General features: G+C 48.0%; 1 protein-coding gene across 2 annotated transcripts; it reads right to left on the reverse strand.

Annotated features, from left to right (window-relative positions):
- Positions 1–3,985: 3,985 nt before the first annotated feature.
- On the reverse strand, positions 3,986–13,699 carry Otx2 (orthodenticle homeobox 2). Of its 2 annotated transcripts, none has more exons than XM_006991838.3 (5): positions 13,605–13,699; positions 13,353–13,431; positions 8,625–8,840; positions 7,473–7,624; positions 3,986–5,610 (listed from the first exon to the last, which is right to left on the reverse strand). In XM_006991838.3, exons 3-5 carry the CDS (start codon positions 8,719–8,721, stop codon positions 4,990–4,992), a joined length of 870 nt encoding a protein of 289 aa, XP_006991900.1. In that variant the 5' UTR covers positions 8,722–8,840; positions 13,353–13,431; positions 13,605–13,699; the 3' UTR covers positions 3,986–4,989. The 2 variants fall into 2 exon arrangements, with proteins under 2 accessions (XP_006991900.1, XP_042140690.1); XM_042284756.2 differs by having other exon boundaries at positions 7,473–7,648.
- Positions 13,700–14,733: the final 1,034 nt, after the last annotated feature.

The following is a 14,733-nucleotide window of genomic DNA, read 5'->3' on the forward strand; positions in this document are numbered from 1 at the left end:
ATAACAGTAACTCCTAGACCGCATGTTGCTAGACTTGCGCTCTAGGAGAAAAAACAAATTTTGAAGTTCCCTTCCCCTGAGGACGGTGGGGCCGCCCTGGCACCTACCGTCTTCTTTGACTAAATGGATTGGACCTGGGAGGGCTCCTTTATTTGAATCTGCTTATTGTTTGTTTGCGGTCAACAGCCGGTTGGTTTTTAAACATAAAACATCGTGCTGGCGGGAGGGGAAGTCTGGCTGATTCTCTTTAGCATTTGGGAGGGACCTCCTTTGGTTGCAGGGCCGTGGCATAGCTGAGGGCCTTTCAAATGCATCGCCTGCCTCCTCCTCTCCAGCCACTTCCCCACACACAAGTTTCCTACATCCGTTTCCTTCCCAACGCTGCCATCAGAAAAAAACTCACCTTTTCCAAACAATGTATACATCCTGCTCGAATTGAGCATAAAACAGTTTTTAAAAAACACAAGTAACATGGCTATTAGCAAGCAGTTGGAAAGAGACAAGCTCCAAGCAATTCCACACAACGTGTCTCAAAACACCGGTGTACTACAGCTAAACTCGTAATGTGAATTCTGTCTGAGACAAACCCTATAATCTGTGCAGTTGCAAAGGCAATCCCCCCCAAAATATCGGGGTAGCTCTCGTTAGGAGTTTTGCTCTCCCCATCGCAGGAGCAGTCTTTGGTCTTTTATAAACGCCCCACCAACCCAAAGACGGAAACGGCATTTCTGGGAGAATCAGTGTTTATCAGAGCAACCTGTGCTGACAGGGTGAGGGGGGATCACAAAAGAAAAACAGGGGTGCGTAGAGCTCTGCTCGCAGATGTGAGTATGCAGATGTCGTGACAGGGGCACAAAGAAAAAGGGCTGCTGTCCTTCCTGATGATTTAGGAGGAAGGCCAAGAATTCAGGGACAGGTCATGGACCAATAGAACCCAGCACCTTCCCATCCTGTTTTCTACTTCTATTTGTATGGGATGAATCGGTTACCTGCCCGGTTTCTTTGTGTGCGTCTTTTGCATGATTAAAACACACCTCTGCATGCAAGAGACTCCACCTAACATCGGGCGTACCTGATTTTGGGTTACAGCGTTGTCTTAATAACAATAGCGAGTTTCTCACCAGGCGAGTTTCTCACCAGGCGTGAGGTTCTGGGCTTCGAACTTGTGTTGTGTTGTTGGCCCGGCTGGCGGCTTTTGATTAAATGGAGACCGACCGGCACTTGTGTGAGGCCTCTGCACTGCAGGTACTGGAATGGGACGATTTGACAACCTGGCGACTCCCGGGACACCTAAAGGAGCTGCTCCCATTCCAGAACTTGTTTCTGATCCTCTGGGCTGCCGCATCGGATCCCAAACCAAAACTAGCCGACGCTCGTAGGGAAACAAAATGGGGGTGTGGGGCGGCAGTAAGGGGATGAGCGAGTTTCTCAAGCTTCCGAGTCAGTACCCGGCTCCCAACTCAATATATTCACTACCTGGCTGTCCTTGAAAGTCCCCAAGGGCAGGCCCAGCTGGGCGCCCCGGTCTGAAGCGCTACAGGAGACCTCAAGCTGAGTGACCCCCTTCCCCAAGCTTCCGGGAGCAGCTGTTCCCTTCCCAAGTCTCCTGCAGCGAAACTCCGGATCCCAGGAAAGCCTTCGTCCCCGGTCTCCTCCACGCCCGCATTTGCAGCGCTAGCAGAATGGACGCCGCTCACCGGCTTCTTGCAAGCTTCAGGCGGCTCGCACGGAGGACCCTTACCTCCCAACTCGCTTTCCAAACCCTGAAGTTGCCTTGATCCCTGAACTCCGCTAGGTCTGAAAGGTCTCAAAGACACCCACCCTCACTCGGGCTCCATGGCTGCGGGCGTGGCAGGGCGGGGTCATTCACCCCCTGGTCCTGGCTGGGAGGCCTCGTGCTCTTACAGGTCTGGGAACCAGGCTAAAGGGACCTGCTAGTCTCAGGCCAGGTCCTGGACCTTGCGGGAGCCCCACAAGAAATAGAGGCATCTGGCTAGGCCAGTGCTCCCCGTCTCCAGCTGCAGGGCTGAGTGCAGCCCAGGAGCTACCGCCTGCGAGCTCTGGCCCAACTCAGCTCCCCGGGGCACAGCTGGGACGGTTTTCCTAGCAAGCCACAGTTGGCCAACAGATTTAGGAAAAGGAGCCCTGGGCACCAGGCTGTTTGTCGAAGTTGCGCTCGGCCTCCGCAGCTGTTCTTCCCGGATATTTGAGTGGAGGGGGTGGGTGGGTAGGGACACGCACAGACACAGAAGACGTGAGATTAGAAGGAACCAGGAGGAGTGGAGGAAACTGACCATTTTCTAAACCTGGAGGTTTCGAAAGCCGGAACTTGATTGGCTTGATTGAATTTCTCTTCTTATCTATGAAGGGAACACTCCCAAGGTGAAATCCAAAGAGCCAGGCATCTTTGTAGAAACGATAAAGGTTTGGTGCAACAGATCTTTGTAAAGCCAGACGGTCCCTACATCTCACCTCTGCCTTCCCAAATGTAGATTTTATTACCGGCTCGCTTCCGGTTTAGCGACTCACAGTCGTTTCAGTACCAACTTATTAACTTCATTAAATCCAGTTTTGATTAGGAGTGGCGATCAGAACTCAGATGTCTTTAAGCCAATGCTAGCTTCCCACCCCCTCCCCTTCGCCTTTGATCGTGGGAAATCCTTTCTACTTTGGGCAACCATTCAAAGCAATTGAACTGTGTGGTCTCAGTTAAACGAAGTTGTGCAGAAGTGACGAAAAAAATGGTTTGCAAGACCTCCTTTAACTTCGTTTTCAGACCCTGAAGAAACCAAGTCATTTGCTGAGTAATCCTAAGCTTGCCAGATACTCCTGTTTTTAAGGCACTTGCCCTGTCTTTGCTTAGGTTTCCTGAAAACCAAAGGCAATGTGAGAAATTGATTATTTAGGAGTTACTTTACTACTGCACGAAAAGACGTGCAGGATTTAAAAAAAAAAAAAAAACTAGACCTGGGGAAAAGTAAAGACCCTGGGGCCTTTACCTTCGGGGAAGACTACAGAAAACGAATTATCTCCTGATCCAGAAGGATCTAGCCATCCAGCTCTGCAGTTAGTGATGGCTGTAAAGTATTGAGTTTTATTTAGCAATAAAACAATTTTACCCATTAGGCCAAGATTAGATGGGGTTCAAGAGCACAGGCAGAGATAAATTAAATAGCCAGAAAATGAAATGGTTGCAACTGCTGACCTTCATTTACAGTGTTACAATCAAGAGTCATTGAATTTGGTCAAATTTAAGAACATAAGTTTAAGATGAAATTAAATAGTCCCCCCCCCCCAGGAGCAATCATTGGCCATTTGCCTTTTCTAGTAACTCCTACAACCAAAAAAGGGACTCTTCCCTTTCCTCAGCACACACACACACACACACACACACACACACACACACACACACACACCACAGACCAGGATGCCTTATGTTCAACTACTGAAATTATAGGTTTTTAAAGTTTTCTGAAACTCTTTTGTTCAGAAATCATTTCTGCCTGAATTGCTTTCAGATTCTGATTACACTCCCTCTCATGTTTACCTCAGCTTTTTTTAAAAGAAAAAAAAAATGCCCTTAGAGAACTGAAACAAGAAATTCTCGCCATTCTCACTTTCTGAAATACTCGTTTTTCCCTAACACACACACACACACACACACAACTGATCTATCTAAAAAACCATGCTAACAAAGTGCCTAACAAGGGATTCGAGCTTGTGCAGGGGAGGAAAGGGTGCCAACGGCTGACTGGGGGGGTGTAACTTCACTTTGGAGCAATCCTGAGGGAAGTCGCTGAAGTTTCCACGTCACTGTCATTCATAACTTGTTCATTCATTTCCATTAGCACAAGGAAAAAGTAAAGACATAAGGAGCAAAGTCACTAATTGCTTCTCTGCCTTATAATAAACATTCTGGCAAGGTAAGGATGGATATAGGCTTTCCATTCCTAAGTAATGGTATAAAATTAAACTAGACCCAGTATTGTGCTAGAACCATTTTAATATAATTATACATATCTGCCAAATCCAGGAAGAAAGGGGTTATGCATATATAACTTCCAGTTAACATCTGCAAGCATAAATGATCTCAGTTTAAAATTCATCAGGGTCAGAGCAATCCATCAATGTCTTTTTACCGCCAGGCTTACCAACATAAAATTACGGATGAATCAGGGTCCTTTTGCTTCTCCTCGATCCTTGCCAGAGACAGCAGGGCAGCTCACCTCCAGCCACAGGTAATCTTTCTAGATCAGTATTCAGTTGCTCTGAATTTTGCTTATAATTATAACCTATTTAATCACAGAAGAACCCCTGCATAGGCGGAGTTCAAGGTTGCATACAGTAACGGGAGATCACAGTTTTGAAGTCTAGCACAGATTAAAAACCACAGATGTACCATTTATATAAGACACACACTGATTGTCTCTTAAACTACATATGGACTCCTTATGAACATTATTTTTTTTTTTAAATAAAGTAGTGCATCTAGGACAATCAGTCGCACAATTCACACAGCCCTGAAAAGTTTTTCAGTGCCAACTACCAGTTGGTCATGAAACGTGAATGAGCTTGGAACACTGTCCATTCCTAAGATTCAACCAAGGATTGGCTAAAACACCAGGTCACCTCTGCTTTGAAGGGTATGACCTTCCCTCTCCCTTCCCTCACAACTTAGTTTGGTTTGGTTTTTATTTTGAGTGGTGTTTGGTTGCATGTGACTAGAATATATTTGATCAATCATTTGCAAATCAGAAAACCAATGATCTAGAACTATGACAGAATCTTAAGATTGGTTTGTCCATTTCAGGTTGCTGGTTGATATAGGCCCCTCTAAGGCCCTTCATTTTCCTTCTATGCCTCTCTGGAACTTTGATCAGGAGTCTGAGCATCATCCCATCTAACTCTTTTAACCAATGCCTGGCTAAAACTGGAATGTCCAGCCCAGCATATTTAAAAATCACCCACAAAAATAGGTTCTACAGGTCTTCACAAAACCTGAAATTTCCATGAGGATGTCTGATCTTTATAATCCAAGCAGTCAGCATTGAAGTTAAGCTTCCAAGAGGCAGTTTGGTCCTTATAATCCAAGCAATCAGTGGTTGAGTTAAAACCCAAGCTTGAAGCTCCATATCCCTGGGTGGAAAGAGAAGCTGGGGACTGATTGAGATGGCTGGTAACTGCATTGGTACCCATGGGACTGAGTGTGGCCCCCGGTCCAGGAAGCTGGTGATGCATAGGGGTCAGATAAGATCCACAGTCCATGCCCCCAAAGTAGGAAGTTGAGCCAGCATATCCTTGACTATAACCTGAAGCCTGAGTATAGGTCATAGGATAGGACCTCTGCATGCAGGAGGAGGAGGTGGACAAGGGGTCTGACAGAGGGGAGATGGAAGCTGGGCTCCAGATAGACACGGGAGCACTGCTGCTCGCAATGGTTGGGACTGAGGTGCTAGAGGGGGGAGTGAACTGGCCACTTGTTCCACTCTCTGAACTCACTTCCCGAGCTGGAGAGGTCTTCTTCTTGGCAGGTCTCACTTTATTTTGACCTCCATTCTGTTGTTGCTGCTGTTGTTGGCGGCACTTAGCTCTTCGGTTTTTAAACCACACCTTGAAAGGAAAAGAAGCTCCTTTAATGCGATCGTAATAACTCCATCAGGGCTAGAGTGGTCACAGATTGCATGGCCAAATGATCAATTTCCTTTGCGGCTAGAGACAACTCACAGGGCTCCTCCACCTCCACCTTCCCAATTGGGAAAGTCCACCTTACACACAAATTCCTAACAAGAAAATGTAAGATAATCACTCTCATTATAAGCTAAAACTTCTCTACCTTGCTTTCCTGTTTTATCTCCTCTACACATAGACCTCATTGTATTTGGGAATGACCTCAAAACAGACCCTATCTATATCTTTTAGAAGGAAGCATTCTGTTGCTGCACACCACCAAGGGTAGACTGAGTTCAAACAGTGTACGCTGCACTGTCCAGGAAGCAACAGCTATAGGAAGGCTGGTTCCACGACCTAACATTTTGTCACTCCTAGACTCATAAAAGAAATCTCCAAGAAGACATGCTCCTGTGGAGAGGAGATCTGAGCCAGTGTCTGCTGAAAGACGCTTTGTAGTGAATGAAATGACTTGTGTGGCTTCTGCTTTGAGCTCAAAGACAGACCTCAATACGAGTCTTCAAGACTCAAGTTTATGCCTTCAGATTCATGCACAGCCTACTCTATTCGCTACACTGACTCACTGGTTTGTTAACTTAGAACTCTGCCTGCCACTCTGAAAAATTCTCTTTGTACATTTTCTGCAACGCAGAAACTTATGATAGAAACTACTAGCATTTTTTGTCTTAGCTACAAGTCCTTTGCGGGGGTGGTGTATGGGGGGGATTGTTTAAGCAGGGTCTCTTCATAGAGCTGACTGTCCTGGAACTCAAAGAAATCCTCCTGCCTGTCTCCCTGGTGCCAAGGTTAAAAGTGTGTGACACTGGTTACAGGTCCTTGATTACTCTGAAGGTGTTCTCATTTGGGTGTTGTAACTGTAGTGCCCCTGAGGCCAAGCTCAGCTTCTCTAAACACCCGAGCCAGTTTGTTTCCATTGAGGGCTTTGGGTCAAGAATTACAAGTGCTAATTTTTTTTCCAACCCACTTTGAAAAATCCTGTTTTCTGCTTTATAGTTCACAGTGATGTATGGTACTTCCCAAACCAAGTTCTACCCAAAGCAGAGTGTCGTGTGTGTGTGTGTGTGTGTGTGTGTGTGTGTGTGTGTGTGTGTGCAGGTGAGGTGCCAAACGCCAAAGAGCTCCACCTGGGGGCTTGCTCTCCAGTCAAAAGGGAGTTGGTTTTCTCCTTTTCAGGGTAAAATGTGGAAGAAACTAGAACAAGAAAGGGAATGTTACCAATATAGAATTGTCAGTTAACTGACAGAGCTAGAAAACTGTGTTCTGTCCTCAATAAGCCAACCCCACACATATTTATTGTGTCAACTTATTTGGTGAAAGCACCATTTCTGACTCTGTTGCCAAAGCAGGTATGGCCCTGAGAAAGTCATTTGCTCCATTCCTTCATGTGCTTAAAAAAAAAAAAAAATTTTTTTTGACTGTCTGGGAACTAGACTCCACGCCCCTGTTTCCCACACACAAAGTTCACAAAGAGGATGCTCACACAAGGACCACGTGACTCTCCTTGAAATTTGCCCTCCACTGCCTCTCCAACTGCAGGGACTCTGAGGCCCAAGGGCTCTAGGACTTCATGTGTGCAGCCCAGTTGCTACTCTAACCTTGCAACCAGGCCAGAAGACCCTGGTTTCATGGGGTTAAGTAGGGACAGAGAGCAAATGGAGAACGGTTCACAGGCTCCTAAACAGTTAGAATTTCAAGCCCTTCTTTGATTCAAGACAGGAGTCGGTATACACCAAACTTGAGAGAGGGCAGGATTAGGAAAAACAGCGAGTCTACATCTGCCCTACCTGGACCCTGGACTCGGGCAAGTTGATTTTCAGCGCCACCTCCTCCCGCATGAAGATGTCTGGGTACCGGGTCTTGGCAAACAGAGCTTCCAAAACGTCCAGTTGTGCCCTGGTGAACGTAGTCCTTTCCCGCCGCTGTTTCCGGGGGGTGGCTGCAGGACAAGAAGCCCAGGGCCCTTTAGGGTGGGGGAGCAGTTTCTCAGTCACAGGCCTTTTTTCCTCGGTCCACAACTCCCCCACCTCCCACCTCTCACCGTGTTCCTACCGAGGAATTCCACCCCCTCCAAGAACCTCCAGCACACACCACCTCCCAGTGCAGTCTCTTCCCCCCCCTACCCCCCCCCCCCCTGCAGACTAGAGAGCATCACTTGGAGCACTAACAAAATAAACCGAGTAAAGACAATTCCCACCCCCACGCCCAATTCTGGAAACAAACAAACAAGAAACAACCGCTAGACCACACTATCAACAGAAAAAGGCTGGCTAGTGGAGTTAGAGGCTCTGCGGTGACCCAAGTCTCGAAATGACGCCGCGAACGTGGAGCCAGTTCTCACGGTATTTTAGCACCGCAAGGATCTTTGTTCTTGCATCTTTAAAATGTGACAATAGTTCAGACTTTTATGAGTATTTGGTGAGGGGGAGATGTTGCGGGGGTGGGCGTGGGGGGAGAAAGTGCCTAGCACCTGGAGGGAAGTCACACCTCGAAGGATTAAAGGGACAGGGCCTGGAGGTACCGGAAGCCCCTGGCAAGGCCGGGAGAACTACAGGGAACAGTAGAGGAGAAAATTCGGTTACTTCCAGGGTGGCACTAACCAACAATTGGGCGTGGAGACTAAGCTAGAGCACGCTCAAGTGACAAGGTCAACAACCTTCCACGACCCTGCCCAATGAGTGTCCCCACGCCACCCGATTTAAGAATGGAGCAGTGTGACTTTTCTGTGACTACTGCGGACCCCAGACGCGTCTCTTCCCAACCTGTTGTTCCCTCCTGGGTCAGTAAATGCCCAGTGGCTCTCGGCTGCTTCGTGACAAGGAAAACATAGTGGGGACCCCGTCTGGAGCTTGAGTGAGGACAGTGAGCCCTCCAAACCTCCAACCTCCTGAGGGGCGAACGTGGGGAATGGCGTCGAGAATGCCGCGGGAGTCACTTACCCGGGTAGCCCACGGAGGGATGCAGCAAGTCCATACCCGAAGTGGTCAGACTCAGCCCATTGACTGCGTAAGGCGGTTGCTTTAGATAAGACATCATGCTAAGGTTGTTTGGAGGCGCAAAGTCGGCCCAAACTGGGGGGACCCAGCCGGACGGTCTCGAGTCTCCTGGAGTGGACAGGGTCAGGGTCCTTGGTGGGTGGGTTTGGAGTGATGGAACTAAGGGCAAAACAAACAAACAAACAGAGGTGCTGGTTTACTGCTTCTGCGGGAGCAGCTTCCTCCACGCTCCATCACTAACTGAAAAGAGCCAGGGCAACGCTAGACACAGGCTTTTAAAGGAGTTACAGATGCGCCCCCCGCCGTCCCCCCAACCCCCAGCAGCTCCAAAACTAGAGGGGATGGAACGAGACCAGATAAACCTGTCTTCCCCACCCCCACCCTAAACTTAAAAAAAAAAAAAAAAGACCCGAGGAAAGCAATTACAATTCGCCTTCCCCAAGAACAAAACCCCACGCCTCCAAATGCACACATTACATTCCTATCCCAACATTTGCATAGGACTCATTGGCTGGCACTAGCTAATTGTCTCAAACAAAACTTGATTGGGGCCATTTGCAGAGACAAAGAACTCTTTGGCTAAATAAATAATGCTGATAACAAAGCCCATTGGTGAGAAACAAAGAAACAATTCAAGAAATCTACCTCTTCCCAGACTGTTGCCTTCCCCTGGCAGAGATTTTAATTATTTTAGCTTTTTTTTTATTACCACTTTCAACTGCTGTGCACCTAAAATGTAAATGCATTTAACATTTAAAATACCAACTTGCTGAAGAACAAACTTGAGAAAAGTGCCCAACCACTATTATTCCACATTTGAAGTCATTTCCAGTAATCATTTTCACCTAATTAGTAGTCTGGATAATTAGATTTCGAGGTAAGTAACAGATTTATTAGGGTTTTGTAGGACCTTGATTATATGTGTCTAAAGAACTACAGCTAAACAAACAAGTATTTAACTTTTAAGCGACACCCATCAAATATTTAATTTAAACATACTGAAAAAAAAAGTCTTTAAGATTAGTACAGGGCTTGCCAGAAATGTTGAAGTAAAGTTAGAATCCCACCAATCAGAAAAACGGCAGGCCCCCACATTTTGCATGTGGGAAGGGGTGCATTCCTGGAGCAAGCTGCTTCCATGTTGATTTTCATGAGGAGGCTGCAGATCCTGGGGGAGGCAGAGTTTTGGGGATTTAGGGTTCTCAGAGGCTTCCAGATTGCTGCTAACTGGAACTGCCTTTCCCACATTTTAGGTTGGAAGTAGATAAACATTCAAAGCTATGAAACTGATAGGATTTCTCTCTACCTTCCAAATTTCCTATAATTACATAAGAAAAGGAGCTTGGGAGAAGAAAAGAAAAAGTTATTTATGTTCCTTTGCTGGGTCCCTGCCTCAGAGCTATGTTAACATAGGCAGGCAGCATTCAAGGCTGGCTTTTATTTTTCTAAAATTCGGCATCTATCTTGCCAAGATCTCTGCCTGGAAACTTTGACACTCTTAGAAACTTCCTCAAAATGGCGGATACAAGATTGTGAGTTTTCTTTCAACTTCACAATGAAATTTTATTATTGAAATTAAAGGTAGTGAAAATAAGATTTTCATATCTACCTTGCTTAAAAGACAAAGGCAAAAGTTTCTCAAATAGAACTCAACAACAGTGACTTCTTCCTGATTTAAATTTAGAGCACAGGTCATGTTTTCCCACCCTAAGATGTGTTTTTTAAAATGTCCCTTTTAAAGAACTGGATTATTAACTAGTAAAACTTAATTGCTCTCACAAAGAACACTTTATGTCCTGTATTCCTCCTCCCAAGATTCAGCTATTTGGGCCTGTGAAAGTAACACTGTTTAAAAAACACAGTCATTGCTTATTTAGACAGCCTCTAAAGTGGAGTTCTTTGAAAATACATTCTTACCCCCTTGAAAAGTTCTGAAGTGTTATACAGGAACCTAAAATCATATCTGATGTTAAGATGGGGAAATGTATTTACCAGTCTCTCTTTCACCCAATTAGAAATGCCTAAACAGATCATTTGATAAACGCAGCATGTTCCACCATAAAGAGCAGTGATAGAAAATACGGGGCGAGATCCTTCTTGGAGAGCCAAAATGGCTCAAAATCTCAAGGTAACCTATTTTCACTTTTCCTCCTGGGGGGGGAGAGAGAGAGAGAGAGAGAGAGAGAGAGAGAGAGAGAGAGAGAGAGAGAGAGAGAGAGAGAGAGAGAGAGAGAGAGAGAGAGAGAATCCAAAACCCAAACCACGGGGACCTCTGCACTGCCAGCCGGGATAATCAACACGGCCTGAAGAAGATAGCTGAGGGCCCTTCCAGCTAACTTTCTCAGCCGGGGAAGGGGCCACCCATCTTCCTCTGCGGTGCAAAGGGGGTGTGGGGCTGGGGACGCCCTTTCGAAGACTTAAGGCTTTATGTGACCGCGAGGCGAGGTGGCTTCTGAGAGCTCCTACCTAGGAGGAAACGGCGGTAGCGTGGCGAGTCCCGAGTGCCCTCACTTCCAGGTGCAAGCGACTGGGTCCGGCGTCCCTGCCCTGCAGCCGCGCAGATCAGCAGCCCTGACGCCCAAGGTCCCTCTCCACTGCCTGCGCCGGCCTGCGCAGCCTTATATCTAACGGTCAATTCGTGCAATCTGTCGCTTCCCCCCTCCAAACCCCCCTCCTTGTTTTTTTTTTTTTTTTTTCCCTTCCAAGAAGCCCATCTACCAGTTGCTGTGTCCTCGCTCAATAATAATTACCTCGTCCGAGAATTAATTATAATAAATGTTTTCTTGATAAACTAACGAGATAATCCGAGGGGCACACGTCCCTTAATTACAGGCCGTCCTGCTCAGCTCTGCTTCTCGTCCTGGCTGATTAATTTTCTGCATGATGGCGAGGAAACAAAACTACGTGGACTGGCGACTGGCCTGCGGCAGGGAAGAGGACCGAGAGCCAGAGGGAAGGAAGAAAGAAAAGGAGGTACTCGGGCACTTGGAAAACAGCCGGCCCCGGCCTCTGCCCCGCTAACTCGAGTGAAAGTTTCTGGCCTCGGGGAATCATCAGCTCCACCACCCGCGAGGGAGTGAGAAAGAATTGTGCCAAAAGGGTTGGTCTTGACTATTAATTATAGTTCGGAGAAGCCCCGATGCTAGGTCGGGAAGGAGAGGCCTGGATGTCTGTCTACCTTACTTGAGGGGAGGAGTTTGCTCGACTCCACTCTTGTGCTCGTAACTTTCGGTAACCGGAAAAAAGTGAGCTGGCTCTCCAAAGCTCAGCGATGGAGGACACAGTTTCAAGGGAAGAGCAACTCCTCTCCCGGTCCCCTCCCCAAGTGGTGTACCACGGCAGGTCCATGCGGCTGGGCCTTCTCTCTCCGCACACCGGAGAAGCTCTGTAAAGGACGAATTTGGATCGGGGCTCTAGGGTTTCCAGAAAAACGTGCCGTGAAATCGGACACTGGTTTTTCAATAGTCACTTGAACGTATCAACACCGCCACTTCTTCGGAGTTTGCCGCCCGACCCGTCGTCGCCCAGGCCGGGCGTTAGCAGCGGGGACCTTCCGATGGTTCCTCTTAGGCAGGCCGAGAGTAGAGGCCGGCCTTGACCCACGACACATTGTCCCCGAGCCTGAGAAGGCAGTTCATGAGCGCGCAGCGGCCCACGATGCTACCCCAGACCCAGAACGACGGAGGAGTCCGAGTCCCAGTGGAGGGGTTCCGGGCTCGCAGACCCGCAGCAGCCAGGCGCTCACTCCCCCACTTTTGACCGCCCCAGGTGCGCGCGGAGGCTGTGGCGCGCGCGTGCCCTGAACCACCCCGGGGAAAGGCGCATTTTAAACCCTGTCTAACTAGCGGCCTCGGCCTGGTGATCTGTCCCGGGGATCGCGACCACTGTGTGCAGTGCCGGGGCTGGGAAAGCTGCACCCCTGGGGATCGGGAAGGCCTGATGTAAAGGACTGAAGAGCCCTAGAAGCTTGGAGAAGAGGCGGAGGGTAGAACTGCTCCAGGCTAGGGGACAGAGGGCGAAAAGAGAGAGACCAGGCAGCGCGCGAGTGTCCAGACGCCCGCGCTCCCGCCTCCTCGGTTATCCGCTCGGATTTCGGCTCCGGTTGCAGACTGGGGGCTCGAGAAGCAGCCCGCGCGGTCCGGCCCGACCGACCGAGGAGCCAGGCTTCCGGCGCACCGGCCTTCGGAAGCGCCCACCTTATTATTATTGTTTGAATTTACCAACCTAGGTACGTGCACAAGCATCATTTTGTCAGACTCTTTAAAACCGTCCTTGGAATCAAGCCTAAGGACTCCAGCTAAACCTAGGGGCCAAAATACAAAGCTCGCGAGGAGAAGCCATGAATCGCGTGGGCATAAGAACAAAACCCCTCCCCAGCCCCCCAGATTAGACTCGTAGGATTTCCACGACGTCCCGCCGCAGCGGCGACCCCCAAGAGCACGCGCTCTCGCTCCCTCCCACTCCCGCCCTCTTCTACAGATCGTCAAATTTTCCTAATGGTCATTACTTCGCCTCAAAATTTTCACTAGGAAAAAAAAAAAAAAAAACATCAGTCCCAGAGGAACGTCCACGTCCACAGAGTTGCATGAGGACGTCTATTGGAGACGCGGGGGTCACTGCAGACTGGGGAACACAAAGATATCGCCATAGACAAGACAGACGGACACTTACCTTACAGCCGCATTGGAGGTTAGAAAAGGAAGGGAAAAAAAATCAAATTATCCTTCAAAATGTCCAATAGCCAGCTATCCTAAAAGAAACCAAGAGGACTCAGTTAAAAACCTTGTAGTCTTCACCCTTCCATAAAAAGTCAAACATAAGCAAAAAAAAAAAAAAAAAAAAAAAAAAAAAAAATCTTTTTTTTAGAGAACAGAAAATGTGGCCAGAGTTGTAAACAGGCGTGTGTCCGTCTACGATACATACAAAGCAGATGTGGCGACCGAGCTGCTCTGGCGATTTTTATTTTTAATAACAGTGGAGGCTGAGTTGGAGCTGAGGAAGGTTCCGCTCGCTCTCAGGGAGATTTGCTGAGAAAGCGCCTCTCTGGCAACTTTTTGACGCAAACTCTCCAACCAATGGCAGGGAGAGGATGATTGACACATCTAAGCCAGAGGGAAAATAATAAAAACACACAACAGGGGGAGGAAAACAGGCCGCTGCCGCACGGGGGGAAGAGCAGGCAACAAATCCAGACCTCCGACACGACCAGAACGTTCTTAAAAACACCGGGCTGCGCTTAAAATATACATTATGGGCCGGAGCATGTGAACTAATTGTATAATTAAAATGATGGACAGGAAGGCCTCCCCCTTCGGTCTTTTCTTCTTCCTTTACACCCTTTTCTTAGCATCTCCTTTTTTTGTTTTTATTTTAGGGGAAGGACACCAAAACAACGTAAGTCAGGAAAATGAAAATATTTAAATCGAAGCTGGAGAAGGGTGGGAAGAGTGATAGCTATTTTATTTCAACACTAGCAAAGAATGTGTGGGGCAGAGGCAGAGGCAGAACTCAAACCCAGGTTCACGCTTAAAAACACAACCATGTCTCCTTAAACAGAGCCAGACGGCGCTGAGAGAAAAGACGGGGAAGGAAAGGAGCGGGGACTGAGGTGTGGACGTGCAGTAAAGACAGAGATACATCCACAAGGCTGTGAACTAATTATTTTAAAACCTCAGCGTCCTCGCTGATCTTCAACCGCTTAACAAATAACTCCTGGTCTCTGGGTTTCCGCTCGAGATTTGTCAATTTGAGAAGCCCAGAGCAAGATACAAAACAAAACAACAACAAAAAATCCGCGCGGACGCCCAAATCTACCCCCGGGCTGGTTGTGGGCCAAGGAGGGGCTGTCTCAAATCTCTCGGGCGTGAGTGTAGGGTGGTGAAAGTCCCCGTGGAAACAGTTTCTGCCTAAGAACGAATTCCTGGTGCTGCAGGGCCTGGAGCTAACAGGGATGGAGCCGCCCAAGCCTGAGGCTGAAACCCGGGAGCTGGGATGCATCAGGAGCAGGAAACCAGCTCAACTTATCAGGTCCAGGTCGAGGACCCGGCAGCTT

The sequence above is a fragment of the Peromyscus maniculatus genome, chromosome 9, assembly GCF_049852395.1.
Source record: "Peromyscus maniculatus bairdii isolate BWxNUB_F1_BW_parent chromosome 9, HU_Pman_BW_mat_3.1, whole genome shotgun sequence".
NCBI classification, from domain to species: domain Eukaryota; kingdom Metazoa; phylum Chordata; class Mammalia; order Rodentia; family Cricetidae; genus Peromyscus; species Peromyscus maniculatus.

Excerpts from the sequence above, each read along its gene's own strand:
- Otx2 (XM_042284756.2), bottom strand. The coding sequence starts at position 8,721 with ATGATGTCTTATCTAAAGCAACCGCCTTACGCAGTCAATGGGCTGAGT. Across the intron at positions 7,649-8,624 it reads TCCCTCCGTGGGCTACCCGG|GGCCCTGGGCTTCTTGTCCT; the intron begins GTAAGTGACTCC and ends CCCACCCTAAAG. Across the intron at positions 5,611-7,472 it reads TGCCCGAGTCCAGGGTCCAG|GTGTGGTTTAAAAACCGAAG; the intron begins GTAGGGCAGATG and ends TTTCCTTTCAAG.